The 20,528-nt window shown below is 35.2% G+C and overlaps 1 protein-coding gene across 1 annotated transcript in view; it reads right to left on the bottom strand.

The window, feature by feature from the left end:
* Positions 1-4,933, bottom strand: part of OSGIN2 (oxidative stress induced growth inhibitor family member 2) — a 30,965-nt gene extending 26,032 nt beyond the window's left edge. The window contains exon 1 of the mRNA XM_031946958.1: positions 4,538-4,933. Within this exon, the coding sequence (XP_031802818.1) occupies positions 4,538-4,581 (44 nt within the window). The 5' untranslated portion in view covers positions 4,582-4,933. The remainder of the gene's footprint in view (positions 1-4,537) is intronic.
* Positions 4,934-20,528: the final 15,595 nt, after the last annotated feature.

Below are 20,528 nucleotides of genomic sequence, written 5' to 3'. Positions count from 1 at the left end.
ATGACCTCCATCTACAGTTGAGGAAATTGCGGCAAAGGTAAAATATCTTACACTTAGGATCAAATAGCTAATTTTTCATAATAAGCTAAACCACTAAACTTCTTAGTTTAGAAGCTAAGGTCTTCTAAACTCCAGGCCTGGTCCTTTATCACTTGCCATCTAGCTGTCTCTAAATTTACGTAAAAGCAATATTAAAACATTTATTAATATATACCTTTACAAAGTTGATCAATTTACTTTTTTACACGGTCCTTCTGCACACATAAACTATATCAAACTCTCTCTCTGCTTAACATAGGAGGAGGGAATTTGGAACTCAAAATAAAAAAAAAAAATGGATATTGAAATTTGCTTTTATACATAATTAGGGGAGGAAGTAAAATGTTAAATAATGTTATTTTATTTTATTTTGCTGAGGCAAATGGAGTTAAGTGACTTGCCCAGGGTCACACAGTTAAGTGTCTGAGGGCAGATTTGAACTCAGGTCCTCCTGACTTTAGGGCTGGTGCTCTATCCACCGAGCCATCTAGCTGCCCCTAAATAATTTTAAAAAAAAAATATTTTAAATGGCCCTTATTTTCTGCCAGATGTGGAAGTACAACAGGAAAAATTTTTTTTTCTTGTTTACACATAACTATCACTAGTGGGGAGGGGGGGGTAAAAGACAAAATTTAAGATATTTAATAAATTGTTGGATGAATTCATGGATATTTTGCATAGTATCAAAAAACTAAAAATATTAACAGGAAAATAATTAGAGTTAATATAAATGAGTGACATCTTTTAAAAATAATTAATTCTGTTTAAAGACCAACAACATTCAAAACTCTTGGAATGCTCCAACATTGGAAAAATCTAAAGGTATAAGCCATGAAATATTTAAGATATTCATCTTCTAAGTGCACTGCAGAACCCCAACATGACAGATATTCAAATATATCATATCTTTGAAAATGGTGAGTAACAGAAGAGTTCATAAGATTGTTTTCTAGTTGAAGCCATTCTTAGATTTGAGTTTCTAACAGAATACAAGAATAAAGTTCTAATACAAGTATTACCTTTTTCATGAGAATTCTGTCCCTGTAAACATAAAGGCTGAGAACACAACTTATGCTTTTAAGCCTAAGGTTATAATCTGCTTGATCATGCTAGCATTCTAACAAGTTCCAAAGCATAGTCTAGTTACCAGCAAAAATGTTTCTCCCTCGTGGCTCATCAGTGTAAATAAAAATTCTTCAAAATACTTTTCCTTTTATTCAAAGTCAAATATATTGAAGTACTGAGAGCAGCTCCAAGTTTTTACTTTCCATTTTTAAATAAAAATTTTGCCTTACCTAACTACAAATTAAACTTGGTTACAGAACATCATGAAGGACATCTAATTCTGAATTTCAAGGAGAGTTGAAATATTCTGAAATCAGAAGTATTGTTGACTGTTAATCAGTTTTGTAGTAACATATTATAAAACACCAGGATTCTGTTCAATTTAAGTGGGATGCTTGCTAAATATACAGAGATCTATAAATTTGACAAGAAAAGAACAAAATAAAACGAATAAAACAGTACTGTTTGATTATTCTTTATAAATTAACAAACGAGTTAATTTTTCAACATAAAAATGTTCCTAAATATCCTATTATAATAGTAAACAAGATAGGAAAAAGCAGAAGCAGGAAAACAATGTGTATAATGGCAACAATGTAAATAACAAGAAAGAACAGTAAGAGGAAAGAAACCTAAAGCTGGTTACAATGACCTATAAAGACCAAACTTGAAACTGGAGAAGATATTAAAAAATATTTTTAATGCTTTCACTACAGAGGTTGAAAACTGGGTATATAGGAAAATGCCTCTTCCAATCTAACCCATAGATGTTGGCTGATTTTACTGTACGGTCTTTTCCTCCCTTTTCTCTTAATCTTTGTATCAAAGAATGTCTCTCATGAGTAGAAGAAAAAAAGTATATTATCTAGAAATGAATGTGATGTAAAAGCAAAAGACATCAAAAATGTTAATTTTAAAAAAATAGAAGATTACTTTCCATTTTGTATCTGGGTTAACTATGCTTTCTCCATTTAAGATAAAGGGCTACATTTGACTTACCAATATTAAATCAATTCTTCTCTTTCATTCAATTTTGGGAATTTGCTAATTTACAATCATGTATCATACCCTAAGAATATTGACAGAAAAAAGAGCACGTCTTTGTTAAAAAGTCAACTTTGATAGCAAATATAGATGTACTAGCTTTTGAAAAAGTAATCACAGTTATATTTTGTTGCCTGTATTATTATGTGAGGCAATCCTCAGACTTCAGAAGTACATATATATATATCACTACACGAAAAAGAGACCCTTTCAGTAAAATGAAAAATAAAAATTTCTCATTTTCAGGATAAGAGTTTTTCTCCTTTGAAAAATCAATATATAAAATAGTATTCCTCTTCCAAAGTGCCATGCACATCTAAAGTTTTTATTTTTTTTGCTGAGGCAATTGGGGTTAAGTGACTTGCTCATAGTAACACAGCTAGAGAAAGAGCTAAGTGTCTGAGATCAAATTTGAACTCAGGTCCTCCTAACTTCAGGACTGGTGCTCTATCTACTGCGCCACCTAGCTGCCCCCCTCATCCAAACTTTTAAGAGAAATGAATCCTTTTAATTCTTAAAACAATCCCCAAAAATCTCTGAAATTTTTTACCCAGGTTTCTAAACTAGAACTGATTTCACAAAAGCAGTGCTTTTCCCCCAAATTATAGGGAGAAAAGGGTTTAGTTTATGTTCACTCCCCTTTCCTTCCCACTTGGTCTAGCGATAAAAATAATTTGGTTTTTTTTTTGTCCTTTTTTTTTTTGGGGGGGGGGGGTAGTTCCATGTTTATTTCTGTTTTCTCTAACAAAACTGCAGTAAAAAGTCAAGGAATTTCCTGACAGTTTAATTTTCAAATATTTCTAATTTCTTTGAAAAGACTATCTATCCTGAAAAATGGAATTAAATGGGTGTAAGCTCAAATTATGAGGTATGCAGAAATGTAATGCCTGAAGAAAAGCAAGTTTTATCTGAAAGCTGTCCGGGTGTTCAGGAAGTTTCAAAGTTAAGTTTCAAAATTTTTGATATGACTTAGAAGTTGCTTTCTAGGCCTCCCTGGCACAGACTATGTCCTCAAATATACTACTATTCTCTCAATAATAGCCTGGAGTTTTATCTGTAGATAGATTTGTTGAGTTTCTGAAAATAAAACACTATTTTTATTTGACACAAATGGTGTTTATATCTTACTTATATGGAAGGCAGCGGTAGGAAAGCAAATATCTACAGCCAATGGACCTGGGTTAGTATCTTTAAACCAAGGCTAGTTAGTGGTGTAGTGCATTTACTGTGCAAGGACCTGGGTTTGAATCTCCACTCTGCCTGAGCTTACTAACAACCCTACTACTTAATGCCTATGTGATATGACTATGACCAAGTCCGTTAACTTTTCTGGGTCTCAAGTTAACTTTTCTGGGTCTCAAGTTTCAAGTATAGGAAGAGGGAGTTGGTGGAGTGACTATTACCTACTAACGCCCATGTGATTAGCCAAGTCATTTAACAGCTCTAGGCTTGTTTCCTCATTTGTAAAATAAGATGGGTGAGAGGCTCTGATCACCTTTTCTAAATCTCTGGGCAATGGGAATAATAATACTTATCCTACCTCCATTACAGGTTGTGGGTATGAAAAAGGCACAAAATATATATGAAGTTGAATATTGGAAAATATGGAGAGCTATAAAATTCACCTGAAGATAGATTCTTAGTTTAAATATAAACTTTGCCTTCACAAAGTTAAAATTATTGCTCTTCTAAAGTCACATTTTTTTCGTGCTAACTAGCTGAATTCTTTTCAAGTTTACTATCAAATTTACTATCAGAATTAAAGGTGTCCTTTTTCTTCCTAAAAGTAACTGTTCACTAAATTTTGAATGGGTTTAAATTTCAAGTTGCAAAGTAAGCAGAGATATCAAAAAGAAATTTTTTTAGAATAAAAAATCGCTTGTTTGAAAATAAAAATCTTCTAGAAGAATAAAATCTATCAACTCTAAAATCTCCTTCCAAAAGGAATGTCTAAGATGAAAGAAGCTTCCGGGGAGCAGAGTTAAGTGTTCCAAGTTAACTAGTCATATTTTTAATTAGGGGGCTTGATAGCGCGGTTCGAAGCTAACCCCGGGCCCTTTCACAGATGGCCAAGTTGCCTTCGGAACATCTGAAATCATTCAAAGGGAGAAGAGGGCCTGGAAAGGGCCCTGCCTCCGCCCCCTCTGCCCTCGCCTTTAAAACTTTATCCTGAAACTCCCAGGGCAGGACGACCCCCCTACGCGGCCTTCCCGTTCTGCGACCCATCTCTGGCCCCACGCAGCGACTGCCCCGGAGTCCCCGCCCAAAGCGCCGCACCGGAGGGGGAAGCGCCTCGTCCTGCGGCCCCGGGATGGGGACCCTGGCTGCCGGCTCTCTGGGGCTGCTCTTCCGCTTCTCTCACATCCCCGCCTCACCCCCCCACGCTCACCTGAAATGACCGGCCAGGGAGCACCGGCAGCACCACACCGGCATCGAGCGGCTCTGGAGCGGGGACACGCCGCCGCTCCCCCGCCGGCCCGGTCTTCGCCGCTGCCCGCTCCCTCGCAGCCTCGGCTCTCCGCCTCGGCGCCGCGGCAGGGGCGCCCCTCGTGCCGGCCGGCGGACTCGAGCCGCCGCGGCGCCGTCTCCCCGCAGCCGGAGCAGGCGCTTCCGCTCCCGCCGCCGGTTAGGGACAGGGCATCCGAGACTGAGGCGGCAGCAGCGGGTGAGGGGACGGCGGGGGCGGGGATGATCTCGGGGCGCCGGGGTTGCGCGGGGCGGGAGGGGGACGCCGACAAGACGGCTGGGCCGCCGGGGCTCCTCCTCGCAGGTGCGGTGTTGGCGGCACTAGATGGGGATTGGCGGAGAAGAGACCGGCTGGTGGGGGCGGGGACTGACGGAAGAAGGAGGCCGCGACGGGCGGAGGGGCTCAGCGGGAGGCGACTTCCGCCCTCCGCACCTCCCGGGGACGGTGCCCGGGGTCGCGAGGAGGCGCGAACCGCGACGTGTGGGCTCGTGCTGAGGGCGACGAGGGCTGGGCGCACGCCCTTGCGGCTGGGTCACGCTGCGCCGCTGGGGGCCGCGAGGGGCGGGTCGAGGTAACCAGAAGCGAAATAAATGAAAGGCGTTACTTTTCCCCTGGATTGAGTGAGAGGTGCTGGGGAAAAGCGCCTTGCTCCTGGGATGCACTCCTTCGACATCATCCCGTTGGAATCTCCCTTTGAGGCTCTGGTTCTTTAGGGACCTAGCCAGCTAGTGATGGAGCTTCGAAGGGAGCAAGAGGAGCTCGCCTCGCCGGTATACGCTGCGAGCTGAAGTTACTAAATAAGTAATTCAACGAGCCCCACCCGGCACCGTCCTGCTGCCGGCCCACTTGTTTCGATTTGTGACGCCGATGCTGACCCCACACAGCATCCAAAAGGCACTTTGTAAATAATCTCAGACACTGGCGTTTAAAACTCTCGCTTTACGCTTCCCGCCCAGAATGGGCCCCGAAATCTTTTCGGCCTAAAGATGAGCCAAGTGGGGTCTTGCAGAGCCCAAGACTGAATGAGATGCGAGTTTTACTCTGGCCTTTGCCCCCGACCTTGTCTGAGTACACGCTAACTTCTTCCCCCTTTCATTTGTCTCCCTGTGAAGTGAAAGGGTTAGGCTTAATATCAACAGCCTCATCCCTTCCAGATTTCCAATTCTGTGACTTCAAACAAACCATTAAGTGCCAGATTTCTGTTTTACGGTTAGAAGATAATAACAGGAAGTTTACAATATAATTTTTAAATACGCCAAATTGTTTTCACTTTTAGGCCCCTCACGAATCTTGACAGCTTATGTTTGTTTTCATTTGCTCCAGAAGCGTGTGTGTGGTTCAGAAATGGGGAGGGGTCACCATTTAACAAAAAAAAAAAAAAAGCTGGAGAGATCTCCAGAAGCAAAGCAAAGTTTAATATATATTCTCGCCAGAAGGGCCTCCCACCCTTCCAGGAATGGGGAGGAAGCACCATCAGGGGCAGGGTCAACACTTTTTTTTTTTTTTTTTAATTCATTCATTCATTCATTTATTTATTTGCCCTAACACAAATACTCCTCCCACCACTGACCCTCATCCTTATTGGCTGAGGCGCTTACATTCTAAACTGGGGAACTACCCAAGAAATTGAACTTGACCAATAAGTACATATTTGACTGAAATAAGGAGACACTGATGTCATGGGAGGATAGCAGGAAGGGGACTTAGGTATGCCCTTGACTCAATCTTCAAAGTCCTTCAGGCCTCCTCACACTCTGAAATAGATGAAGCTTACTCGATTTTCACAACTGTCTTGAAAGATCTCGCCTCATCTCGGTCACATGTTTGGTATTCACATTTAGTTACCTTTAAGGAACCAAATTCAGGAATCTTAAGGCCACTTCACAAGATTGTGTATTTTAAAAATCTAGAAATGTAGGATAACTTTATTTGTGGGAATTTTGTGTGTACTTTTATTTTTGTGGTTTTCAAGTGTCATTGTGCAATGGAAAGCGCTATGAACTTGGAGTTTTTGGAACCAGAACTGGTTAGCTCTTGCCAATTGCTATATGACTAGGCAAGTAACCGCTTCTCTTCACTGAATTTTCAATTGTAAAATGAAGGAATTAGATTAAATGATTTCTAAATTTTCTTCCAGCGCTAGTTCTAATATATTTAAGTATCATTTAAAAAAAAATTCAAATGATACCTCTTTTCCCTCAAACAAGGAAGTACTTCTAGAGTCATATAACAGACTTTTGAATTCACTCAGATGTGAATTAAAATCTCACTTGATTAATCCTGTGGAAAGGAAGTCTAGTTCACAAAGGGCATCCCCTTTGCTAAATATTTTCCCCAGGAGAACCTTGATTTCCCTGATTGAAAATTAATTCATTAGGGTTTTTCCTTTGTGTTAACCCAGATACCCTTAGGAAGGGCAGAAGATTTAAGTTTTAAGTCAGTAAGGAGTAGACTGGAGATTGGGATACTTCAGTTCAAATCCTATTTAGCAAACTATTTAACCCCTCAGGCAAATCTTTAAAATGAAATATTACAGATAAGTAACAGCTACTGGATTTCTGAGTTTCTACCCAAAGAATTGGGTAGATGGAATCACAGATTCAGAAGGGGAAAAAATGTCTCAATGATCCAAGTCAACTTAAGAGAGGGCCCTGGGGAGCCACTGGGAGAACTAAAATGACTTCTACTGTATTAGTGTTGGACTTTGAATAGGGTAGACCTGGGTTCAAGTTTGGATTTAAATACTACCTCAGGAATTCTGGAAAAGTCTTTTTGCCTCTGTTCATTTCCTCATCTTTAAAATAGGGGTAATAATAATTGCTAAATAGTATTTAATTCCCCAGGTAATTGTTGTAATCTATTGAGATAATGTAAATAAATAAATTCCTTTGCAAACAAAACCCTCTATTAATGTATTATTTCTGTTCAAAATCATATGACCCTCTGACGTAACAAGCTCACAGTGAGAGTTCTCTGAAGGAACAAAATGTTTCTTTTAGTGTTTATGTCACATTTATAATTGGGGTCCCCATTTTTGTTTATATAAACTTAATACTACATGATTTAAGCTTATTCTCTGGCCACACTGGAATGCAACAGTGAATGCCATTAAAAACATTATTTATCAAGGGATACAATAGTGAAAATAACCTGTTTTGTTCACTCTGTGTGTACATATATGCATGTACAAAAATGGCAGAGTTAATAGAGTTGGCAAGAGCGTTGTCATTTCTGCCTTGAGAGGTGTTTGCTTGCATCAGTCATAATGACACTCTGCCCAACCCTGATACAAAAGTATAATTACTGCATTAAATTTCTTATATAAAATTTATTCATCCTAACAGTATATTTATATTAAGTACAGTTCCTTTGTGTAAACATAATAAATATAATTAAATTTAATTGTTTATCAAATACAGATTTTAATTAGAGGAACAGAAAAATTTACATGTAGAATTTCCCAACTTCAATTTCCTTAATTTAGGCATTCTAATCTATTTCCTCAGTTATAATTATAAAGTTGGATTTCAAAACAAATCAAAACAAAATACTATTTATTATGCCAAAAATAATTTCTTTCAATTAATAGAATTCTAATTATGTGCTTTTCTTATCCATTTGAGTTAAGCAAAGTAAATAAATGTGTATCCCTAAGCAATGTTCATAAAGAAACATGATAAAATGAAAAAGGTATTGAATGTCAAGTAAGGAATAGATTAGTCTTTCATCTTTATTTGGATATTTGACTAAAGGGAAATCATTTAATCTCTCAGTTTTTTAATCTGTGAAATGAAGATAATAATCCCTTTATTACATATCTTATAGCATCATTGTGAGGAGATAGGGCCTATAAAGATTTGCAAACTTTAAAGAACTGTATAAATATCAGTCAGTATTAATTCATTTCTAAGTAGACAATGGGGAATTATATACTTTTATAAATATAAATTTTATCTAACATGGAGAAGTATAGTATCCAAATATATAAAAGAAGAAAAGTAAACTTGTAAAACAAGGGTTCTTAATCTGGATTCTAAGAATTTTTAAAAATTAATATCTGTATTTTCTTTTATAATTCTTTTGTATTATAAACATATTCCACATTTTGTATGAATAACATTATTCTGAGGATTAAATTAATGGCTGCACTGCTATGGGACTTCTTTGATTTCTCTACCATGTTCCAAGAAGCTTATTTTGGGGAAAACCTCATCATCCTGCAAGATCTCCTCAGCCTTAATACTTTACATTATCACTAGCCTCTGCCTTTCTGACAATAGTCACAAATGATTCAAAACAAAGATATATTCTAAAATGTCATAGTAAGTAGAATAGTTATAAAACATTCCTTTTCCTTTCTTTTTCTATAAATATCCTAACTCTCTTTGGTTCTACTCTGTGATGATTACATTGTCTCCTAATGAGAACAAAACATCTCCAGCGCAAGGCATCATAGTCAGTGAAAGGGAGAGAAAGATAGAAAACCATTTTCCCCCCTCTCTTCTACCCTACCTCTCCCCTCTCCCCCAACCCAAAGTGTCTTCTAGAAATTCTCAAGAGCTAGGCCTTCTCGAAATTGCTAGAGATCACATTCTTTGAAGCTGCTTTTTGACTCAACTCTATTTCCAGAGTTTAGGGATTAAAGATTATCAGGAAAAATGTCAATGGTAAGAGTCTTGCTTATTCCTTCAGGGAAAACGTGTTCATATTCCATAAAGGGAGAAACACTATTTGTACTTCTTTTAACACATTAACACTTTTGCATTTTTGTTACTTTGATCATTACTTTCTGTGATTACATCAACTGGGCTGGAAGAGATTTAATTTGTCATGGGTCTCCTAACTCAACTCCCCTATGTAAAATATGCAAATATGTATGTATGTAAAATAAAAGGGCTTAACTTAGTGTCCTTCCCACCTATAAATCACTGAATCTCATGAGCCATATAATCCAATGTAAACAAGGAATAAAAATTCCCTATCCAACATACTCAGCTAGTTAGTTATCATCTAGTTAGACTACTAGGACTGTATGGCAAAGAGATCATAAAAAAGGAAAACAATTTAAATACTCAAAAATATTTATGGCAACTCTTTTTGTGGTGGCAAAGAATTGGAAATTAATTGAAAATTAGGAGATGTTCATCAGTTGATGAATAACTGAACAGGTTATAATATATGAACATAATGGAATACTATTGTGCTATAAGAAATGATGAGCAGGCAGATTTTTAAAAAACTTGGAAAGACTTTCATGAACTGATGCTGAATGAAGTGAGCAGAACCAGGAGAACATTATACATAGTAACAACATTCTATGATGAACAACTATGAATAACTTAGCTTTCTTCAGTAATACAAAGATACAAGACAATTCCACAGAACTCATGATGGAAGATGCTAACCAAATCCAGGGAAAGAACTGATGTAATCTGAATGCAAATGGAAGTATATTATTTTTATTTTTCAACTTTTTTTCATGTTGGTTTGTTTCTTCTCTCACAACATGACAAATATGGAAATATCTTTACATGATTATATATATATATATATATATATATATATATATATAAATAACCTATATCAAATTGCTTACAGTTTTAGGAAAGGCAAAGGGAGGAAGCAAAAAAGGATTTTTTAATTCAATTTTTTTACTGAATGTTAAAAATACTATCCAGAAAATTTATCTAGAGAAAACTTATGTCTTGAGCCAGCCCATTCTACTTCTTTGTTATTCAGTCATTCAATCATATTCAACTGTTGGTGACACAGTAGACCATACCTCATCAATGCTGTCCACAAGGTCTTCTTGGCAGAACTACAGCAGTGGTTTGCTGTTTCCTTCTCCAGGGGATTAAGACAAATAGCAATTAAGTGACTAGTTCAGGGTCACACAGCTAAAAAGCATCTAAGGTTGGATTTGAACTCAGCTTCTGAGGTCCAGGCCCAGATCTCTATCCACTAAGACACCCAGTTGCCTGCATTCTGTTTCTAGTTAATTCTAATCATTAAGGAAGTTTTTCCTTACCTTGAGCACAAATATGTGTAACTTTTTGTGTAACTTCTTTCATACCAGTTCAGATCTTTGGGCTCAGGAAGAATAAATCCAATGTGTCTCCCACTTGGCAGCCCTTTGTGTACTCAAAGAAAGCTATCATGTTCCCTACATAGTCTTTTTTCTAAGTCAATCATCCCTATCTTCTCTAAGTGATTCTCACATGGCATAATCTTCAGGTTCTTCATCATTCTATTTGCTCCTTTTTGAGCACTTTTTAGCATATTGATATTACCCGCTAATCATCTGTCTCATTTTTACTGAATCAATGCACTTCCTTTTCCAGCTACATATATCCTCATTAGAAATCTTTTTTTGCCAGTTGTTTTTGCAAAAAATCGTTGGCATTATGGTAGAGCCTACTTATGCACCACTATGAATGGTTCCTTTGACTTATTTCTAATTTTAATTCTTCCAGGATTGTTGTCGTCCATGTTTTATAGCCATTTATCTTTGTTGCCAGAATGTAAGGAGTAAAGAAATGGCTATTTGCAGCAGCAATCAATCTGGAGTCAGTGAAAGTCTGATATATAACAATTTCTTAAATATTATCCAATTCAATCAGTCAATCTTCAGATATTCCTTTTACCTATTTGTAGCAAATTCCAAAGACACAAATGATGGACTACCAATCAGCAATGTCATAGTTTGAGCATTATGTGTTTTTCATCCATTTCACTGAGGTTTGTAAGTTTGCTTTTTTCCAGTTTGAATGTCTAGGTCAAGCTCTTTTCGTGTTAAGATTTCACTAAGAATATTTTATAGCATTTTGATGCTTATACTACCAGCATATAACTTTATAATTAGGAATTTTATTTCATTTCCAAAATTGTTTGCAGTGAACTTAAAAAGAACCTTTATTTCATAATCCTATTAGGTAGCATTGTTTTTTAATTATTTTGTGTGATATGGAGTTAAAATTCACTCATATTACATTGTTACAGAAACCTTTCATGAATTACTCAGGCAGGCAGTAGATAAACTAATAGACTCAAATCCAATATACCATTTAGTCATTTAGTAAATATTTTCCTCAAAATTTTAATAAAATTTAAAATTGATTTCATACCAACACACCATTTCATCTACAGATTTGGAAAAATAAAATGTTTACATAACAGCATGAAAATCAATGAAATTTAAACATCACCTTAAATATTTAGGATGAACATTTAAGCAGGGACAGTTAGATGACATAATGGATAAAGCAATGGGCTTTGAATCAGGAAAACTCATCTTCATTAGTTCAACTCCAGCCTAACATATTAGCCATGTGACTTATGTCACTTATTCCTCTTTGTATCAGTTTCCTCATTTGTAAAATAAGCTAGAGAAGGAAATGGAAAATCACTCCAATATCTTTGCCAAGAAAACTTCAAATGACAGACACAAAGATTCAAAACTGACTAAACAACAATAAATTTAAACAACAATGAATAGAGTGCTGGATTTCTGATTCAAAAACAAACAGTTCAAATCCCATACTCTGTGACTCTGAGCAAGTCACTTAACCTTTATTACTTTTGGCAATTTTCTAGGGCTTTCTACATCTTAGATTTGTTGTAAAAAGAATCATCTATCATTTACACATTTGTGTACCTAAAACTCTCAAATTGTGGAGAGATAAGAAGGAGGATAATACAAAGTTCCTCTCCTTCAGGGTTATATAATAAAGTAAAGTACTTCTCTACTTTAGTACTCAAGGAACTAAGATAAAATTGTTGTTGTTATTGTTTGATAATTTCAGTCTTATCTGACTTCCTTCATGATCCCTTTTAGAGTTTTCTTGGTAAAGATGCTGTATTGGTTTACCATTTCCTTCTTCAGCTTATTTAAAAAATAAAGAAATTGAGGCAATAGTAATTTGCCCAGGATGACATAATAAGTGTCTGAGGCTAGATCTGAATTCCAGAATATGGTAAAGGCATAAAGCAAAAAGAATTCTGCTCAATAATCTTCAAGCATAGCATTTGGTTGAAATGTTGAACAGACTACAACAGGAGGATGGAGTCAGGATGTAGAAAGTCTAGAATGTAAGTTTAACATTTATTCACCAGGCATTGGTGATCCATTGAAGTTTTTTGAGCAGAAATGTTACATTGTCAGATCCATGCATTTAGAAGAATCATCTAACAGTGGTGTATAGGATAGAAGAGAAAAGGGAAAAACAGGAGGTGGGTAGTAGACCTGTATCCCAGAGAAATCAAATAAAAGGGGTAAAGACCTATATGTATAAAAACATTTATAACAATTCTTTTTTTAAATAGTGGCAAAGAATTTGGAAATTGAGAGGATGTCCATTAGTTGAAGAATGACAGAAGAATTGCAATATATGATTGTGATGGAATATTTTTGTGCTATAAGAAATGACAATGGGTTGGTTTCATAAAAACCCAGGAAGGCTTATATGAACTTAGTAAAATGAAGTTAGTAGAACTAGAAGAACATTGTTCAAAATATCAGCAATTTTGTAATGATGACCAACTGTGGAAGACTTAGCTGCTTTGATTAATAAAATGACCCAAGACATAGGATGCATGATTAAAAATGTAATCCAGAGAAAAAAATTGATGAATTCTCAGTGCACAGTGAACTTTTTCCACTTTCTTTTTCTTGCTTTTTTTTTTTTTTTGGCAACATGGCTAATATGGAAATAAATTTTGTGTGATTTTACATGTATAACTGATATCCATATTACTTCTCAATGAATGAAGGAAAGATGGGAAGGAGGGAGAAAATTAAGAAATCAAAACAACTTTAAATGAATGCTAAAAATGAGCAAATAAATACTGGAAATGGGAAGACTGGTTAGAAGGATATTTTATGAGGATCTAAGGAAATGAAAAAGGGAAGGGGCAAAGGAAAAAGATATTTTTTGGAGGAATTGACAGAATAAGAACAGAGCTACTAATTATTAGATATGGGGATAGGAAGAGTTCAAAAATGTTTTTGAAATGTAAATGACTTGGTGTAATGTTCTCTTCTTTTTTATAATAGATGATGGTCCTCTGGGAGCAGGTTTCTTAGGGAGGTTTCTGGAGGCAGCCTTAGTTTCAGTTCAAAGTAATAATTACGCCAAAAACAGCCAGTTGATAAAAGTTCAAATCTTTTATTGTCTCATCCAAAATAGCCCAGTTAGCTTTCTTTGGTTCCAAGAGCTCTCATTACTAGTCTTTTGCCTCTGCCAGCTTCTTCCTCTAGCTCAACTCCGACTCCTGGCAATCTTCTGAACTGACTGACTGACTGACTGACTGAAGCTCTTTTTATGCTCTTTTAAAGGTGTAAACTTAAAGGATGACTCCTCCTCCAAGAGTGGGATTATGGGAGGTGTAACTTTGTGAATCTCCCAAACTTGTGAACTAATGTGTGACCTCTCAAAGGTGTGAACATAATCATTGTTTCTATCAATTCTATTGACTTAACACCTTGTTTCACGTTCTGGCTCATAACAACTTGGAAATAGATGGTAATATTAGGATAAGAAGGAAGTCAAGAAGAAGAACAAGTTAGGAGACTTTTGAGTAAAGATGATGAGTTTGCTTTTCATTTCTAGTGTCTGGAGTCTCTGAATATTAAATTAAAATATTATAAAGGTTAGACATTTTAATAAATAGCACACATCAGTTTTTAATGGGGTTATCATAGTATTGTATCAGGAAAGTCTATGTTAAGACCCGCCTATGACATATACTAATTGTAAGGATCTAGCCTTTCAATATCCTGATCAACTTTCTGAGACTATAAATTTCAGAAGAGTTGCTAGTCTCCTTTTTCCCTCTCTCTTTTACTCCAGTCTTCACAAGCCAGAAACTGTGGTTCCTGTCCAACATAACCCTAACTGCTTAGCCACTTCATACACTCTACTCTTCAGGTTTTGCAATGCTTCATAAAGTACTTTACAGATGACAGAAAAAAATATATAACTAAAGGATCTCAAAAAACTCCCATTGTTTTTTAGACAGATTATCATTTATTTTTGTACCTGAATAGAGATTCCCTCTACAACAGTCCTGGCAAGTGGCCCGCCAACCTTTGCTTGAAGACCTGTAGGAACCAGAAAGTCACTGCTAGTCCATATTGAGTTCTGATCACCTTCCCCATCCTTTTTTTTTTTGTAATATGTTATAACTTTTTTACAATATTATATGTGCCTCCATTGGCCTTTGAGTTACTCTTGATTTCAGTTCTTTGGAGTCTACTGTATTTCATGATTTGAAGCTAAATAATATTCCTGGAAGAATATCAATATTAAAGAAGATGGGTCTTTGTTTTGGAGAGAAGTTTCGAGTCATGAAATAACTGCAATTTCCTCAAAAACATTATGATAAGAAAACTTATTAAATGAACCCTCAATTACATTTTGATGTTTGGCATCTAAATCCTTTTGTGTACCTATAGTATTAACAGGAACTGTTGATCATAGCAGTGTCATTATGTTGTTATGGACATGGAGTTTCCAGATATGGTTGCTAGATCCATTAGAAAATGTAGAAATAATGCTATAATCACCAAGACTGAGATAGAAACTTGTAAGAAATAATTCAAACATGACTGATATTTATGAATAAACAGAATACCCTTCAGGAGCTTTGATATTCCAATTTTAATTTTAAATTGAACTTAACAAAAGAGAAGCATTTCCAGGTTTTTATAGAACTTCTAACATCTGGTATTCAGTTTAAAAAAAAAAAAACAACTGAGACAATATTTTGCAGAATTTCTTATGGCATTAGAATATCACTGTTTGAAAGGGTCAAGGGACTTTTATTTCATAATGGTTATGATTTTATCTATTTACCTACTATTTACCTACCTATCCACCTATCTATCAAAATATTTTTGAAATTATTTTCAAAATTATTTTTGGCAGCACTTTTGCGAATAGTTTTCAACTGACTGCTCCTCCAATTGTACTAACTTTCTTTAGTAACCTTCCTTTCAGAAAAGGACACAAACTTCTTATGCTTTTATTTCTAGTACTAAACTGAACTTAGAAACACAAATAGATTTCCCATAATGCTGTACCTCTGGAACTATTGTATGAGTTCTAAATATCTTTATAGCTCAAGTCTTTCTCTCAATTAATTCTGTAGCCTGAGTCAATTGACTTTTGAAGTTCTCCTTTGTTGGGGCTATGTTGTTTTCTTTCTATTACTCATAATTAATTTTAAAATAATTATAATAAATTTTCTTGTTTAATTTTCTGAAATATAAGAGCCTCAAAAAACCAAGTTTTAGAGAAGTTGACAATTTGCATTGGTAGAGGGGATTTCCTTATTTGGGAATTCTCTATATTAATGAAATCACAGGTCTATGACCCTATCAAATTCAAATTCTCATTCTGTCTCTCTCTCTCTCTCTTTCTCTCTCTCTCTCTCTCTCTCTCTCTCTCTCTCTCTCTCTCTCTGTCTCTCTCTGTCTCTGTCTCTCTCTTTCTCTTTCTGTCTCTTTCTTCTTTTTTCCTTCCCTCCGTCCTTTTCTCTTTCTGTCTGTCTTTGTCTTGGTGGGTATGGTCTTTTTTTCAATTATCAAGCATTTCCCCCTCCTACTTCTATTTTTTGTGTTCCACTAAGGATAAGGAAAAATCAAACTTTTAGATAAAATATACCTAGTCAAGCTAAACAAATTCTCTTATTGGCCAAAAATGTGTGTACCATTTATCATATTTAGTCCATGATATCTTTGTCAGGAGATAGGTAGCATTTTTTCATCATTGGTCCTCTGTAATCACTGATCACTTTATTTAGGGAGTTCTTGAGATGTTCATTTTTATAATGCTGTTATAAATATATATTTAAATAGAAATATATTAATATACAATAAATATACAATATATAATATGCAATGCTATTATAATAGGAATTTTTCTCCTTGTTCTACTCACTTTGCTTGGCATCAGTTCATATAAATCTCCCCACAGAGAAAGAATAAAAAAATCTTTCCAAAGGAGAAGTTATCTACTTAGTCATTTCTTATGGAACAATAGCATTCTATTGTATTCATGTACCACAATTTGTTCAGCTATGAATGCCTGATGAATATGATCAGAATCTCATTAAGTTCTAGTTCTTGGTTACTACAAAAAGAGATATTATAGATGTTTTTGTACACATAGGACCTTTTCCTGTTTCTTGGAACTCTTTAGGGTGTAGGCTTAGTGGTGGTTCAAAAGGTATACATGGTTTAATGATTTGAGGATGTAGTTCTAAATTACTCTACAAAATGGTTAGACCAGTTTATAGTTCCACAAATAATACATTACTATGCCTGTTTTCCCACAGGCACATATTTCCCATAATTTATCCTCTTTTGTAAACTTTTCTAATCTGATGGATATATAATAGAACCTCAGATTTACTTTAATTTGCATTTCTCTATTAATAAATTTCCCTAATTATTAGTTGCAACTTTTTTATATGGCTATATACATAGTCTGATAGTAGTCCATTGAGAACTACTTCACATTCTCTGACTATCAATTGAGGAATAATTTTTTTCTAATAAATTTGCATCATTTCTTATGTAATTTGGAAAGAGACCTTTACCAGCAAACCTTGTTGCAAAGATTTTTCCCGTTTAACTACATCCCTTCTAATCTTTGCTAAGTTTGTTTGTGAAAACCTTTAAATTTTTTTATGTAATTAAAATTGACCATTTTATCTTTTGTGATCCTATCACTTGTTTGGTCATGAATTGTTTCTCTATACATAGATCTAAAAAATAAATTTCTTGATCTTTATGTTGTACCTTTTTCTCTAGGTGATGTATCTACTTTGGAGCTTTTCCTGGTATGTGATGGTGTGAAATGTTGATCTAAGCCTTTTTCTGTCATACTGTTATCCAGTTTTTCCATAAGTTTTTATCATATAGTGCACCCTTGTAAGTAGGATCTTTAGGTTTATTGAACACTAAGCTCCTAAATTCGTTCAGTCCTACATACTATATACCTCATCTGTTCCACTGATCAAGTTCTTTAATTTTTGAGAAGTAACAAATCTTTTTGATGATTACTGTTTTGTAGTATTGTTTAAGATTTGTACTAGAAAACCTCTTTCTTCCCATTATTTTTCTTAAATTCTTGACCTTTTTTTCCTTCCAGATCAATTTCCTCATTTCCCTTGAGATAGTTTACCTTTTCCCTTCCAGATCAATTACATTATCATTTTGTGATACTTATAAATACTTTTAAAAGTACACCTAACAAAGGCTTATAAGAATGCATGTATTTGGAGTCTTGAAAATTTAAATAAAAGGATTTTTGTTTTTTGTAGTTAAACTACAAAGGATTGTGGGAGAGAGATTACCTATATAAATCCCTTAACATAGACAGCATGAAGAATAGCTACTGTGAAGGAAGGAAAATAGCAGTTGAAACACCTAGTTCAAATTAGATAAAACCCAAGTAAGTAGCCAATAGTAAAAAATACAAAAAAACAAAACAAAACAAAAAAAAAACCACCTGGCCTTGAATTCCTCAAATTGAGACATCAAGCAAAGTCCCATTTCAAGGTCTCATATGTATCACTCAAAGAATATGATTCTCAATGGGTATGCTTTATTCCTAAGAAGTGGTCATTAAAAGGAGTTATTGTATATTAAAGAGTTATTACATATTAAGAAAGTGTACTTAAATGAGAAAATTCAGGAGCGAGGAATAGAGCATGATGAAGAGCACTTACGTAAAGACCAGTGGAGGGGAAAAAAGAAAAGTGACTTTGTTGCTTGACATATACCATAAACCAGTTGGACAGAAAGAACTAGGTGAATTTGGGAAACAAATCATAAATATGACATAGAGACATGATATAGAAATATGAGAAAACACAGTTATTTAAACATCTCTTGGAACTCTGTCAAAAGCAGAGTATCTAATAACTTCTTGACTTACTTATTCTTCAAAAAATGAAGGAATTGAACAAAAGGGAATTTTTTCTAGATGATACTCTCCATAATAAAGAATTCTTTTGCTGAACTTTATTGTCACCAATTGCCTAATGTTCCATAGACAACTTAAACTCAACATATATAAATTTAAACTCATTATTTTCTGCCCTAAATCTTCCCTTCTAAACTTCTCCATTTCAGTTGAAATCATCTCTTCTTTGCCTGAAGTTCATAATCTTAGCTTCATGAGTAGAAGGAGAAAGAAATTTTCCCAGTCTTATCTAACACCATTCTCTTCCACACTCCTAACTTATGCTATTTCTTATTCCTTAAAATGTTTTCTGTCCTACTAATACCTTTTTTATTTCTTTTCAATGGTTTTTTATTATTATAGCTTTTAATTTACAAGATATATGCATAGGTAATTTTTCAGCATTGACAGTTGCAAATCTTTTTGTTCCAATTTTTTCCCTCCTTCTCCCCACCCCTTCCCCCAGATGGCAGGTTGACCAATATATGTTAAATATGTTAAAGTATAAGTGAAATACAATATATGTATACATGTCCAAACAGTTATTTTACTGTATAAAAAGAGTCGGACTTTGAAATAGTGTACAATTAGCCTGTGAAGGAAATCAAAAATGCAGGCAGAGAAAAATAGAGGGATTGGGAATTCTATGTAGTGGTTCATGATCATCTCCCAGAGTTCTTTTGCTGGGTGTAGCTGGTTCAGTTCATTACTGCTCTATTAGAACTGATTTGGTTCATCTCATTGTTGAAGAGAGCTATGTCCATCAGAAGTGATCATCATATAGTATTGTTGTTGAAGTATATAATGATCTTCTGGTCCTGTTCATTTCACTCAGCATCAGTTCATGTAAGTCTCTCCAGGCCTTTCTGAAATCATCCTGCTGGTCATTTCTTACAGAATAATATTATTCCATAATATTCATATACCACAATTTATTCAGCCATTCTCCAATTGATGGGCATCCTCTCAGTTTCCAGTTTCTGGCCACTACAAAGAGGGCTGCCACAAACATTCTTGCACATACAGGTGCCTTTCCCTTCTTTAAAATCTCTTTGGGATATAAGCTCATTAGTAACACTGCTGGATCAAAGGGTACGCACAGTTTGATAACTTTTGGAGCACAGTTCCAAATTGCTCTTCAGGGCTGGATGTATTCACAATTCCACCAACAATGTATCAGTGTCCCTGTTTTCCCACATCCTCTCCAACATTCCGCATTATCTTTCCCTGTCATTCTAGCCAATCTGACAGGTGTGTAGTGGTATCTCAGAGTTGCCTTAATTTGCCTACTAATACCTTTTAAGTCTTTGTCCATATTTTAAGACCAAATCAAAGGCTACCTCTTGCATGAAGTTTCATGAAGTTTTACCTTACTCCCAGTCAGAAATTGTCTTTCCTTTCTCTCCTTTTTCATAAGAACCACAACAAAGCACTTCATATATGTTTTATATCCACACATGTATATATATGTATACACACACACATATATATATTACATCACTATAATACTATTCATTTGTGTGTACCATATTCTGCCTCATAAACTTTTTGAGGGTAGAAATAATGTCTTTATTTTTGTATCACCTGAAATACCACCTGAAATACCTAACTTGAGTGCTTTGTCTTTAAAACACATCAAAAAATGACTATTAAAAAATGAATAAATGTCTGCTTTCCCTTGTATGAAAATGAAACATTTAGAAGACAGTAAATATTAAGAATAGGAGGAGGAATGGTAGCATGAATATAGAGAAAACCATGGAAATTAAGAGGAACTAGGTTCAAGTCCTGACTCAATAATAATAGTTGCAATACTTACATAGCATTTACTATGTACCACACACTGTGCTAAGGACTTTACAATTACTATCTCATTTGATCTTTACAACAACCCTAAGAAATAGGTACGTTATGATCTTCATTTTGTAAATAATGAAACGGAG

The sequence above is a fragment of the Sarcophilus harrisii genome, chromosome 1 (genome assembly GCF_902635505.1).
Source record: "Sarcophilus harrisii chromosome 1, mSarHar1.11, whole genome shotgun sequence".
Lineage (NCBI taxonomy): Eukaryota > Metazoa > Chordata > Mammalia > Dasyuromorphia > Dasyuridae > Sarcophilus > Sarcophilus harrisii.
Note: the sequence above shows the minus strand (reverse complement) of the source record. Positions and strands in the feature narration are given on the sequence as shown.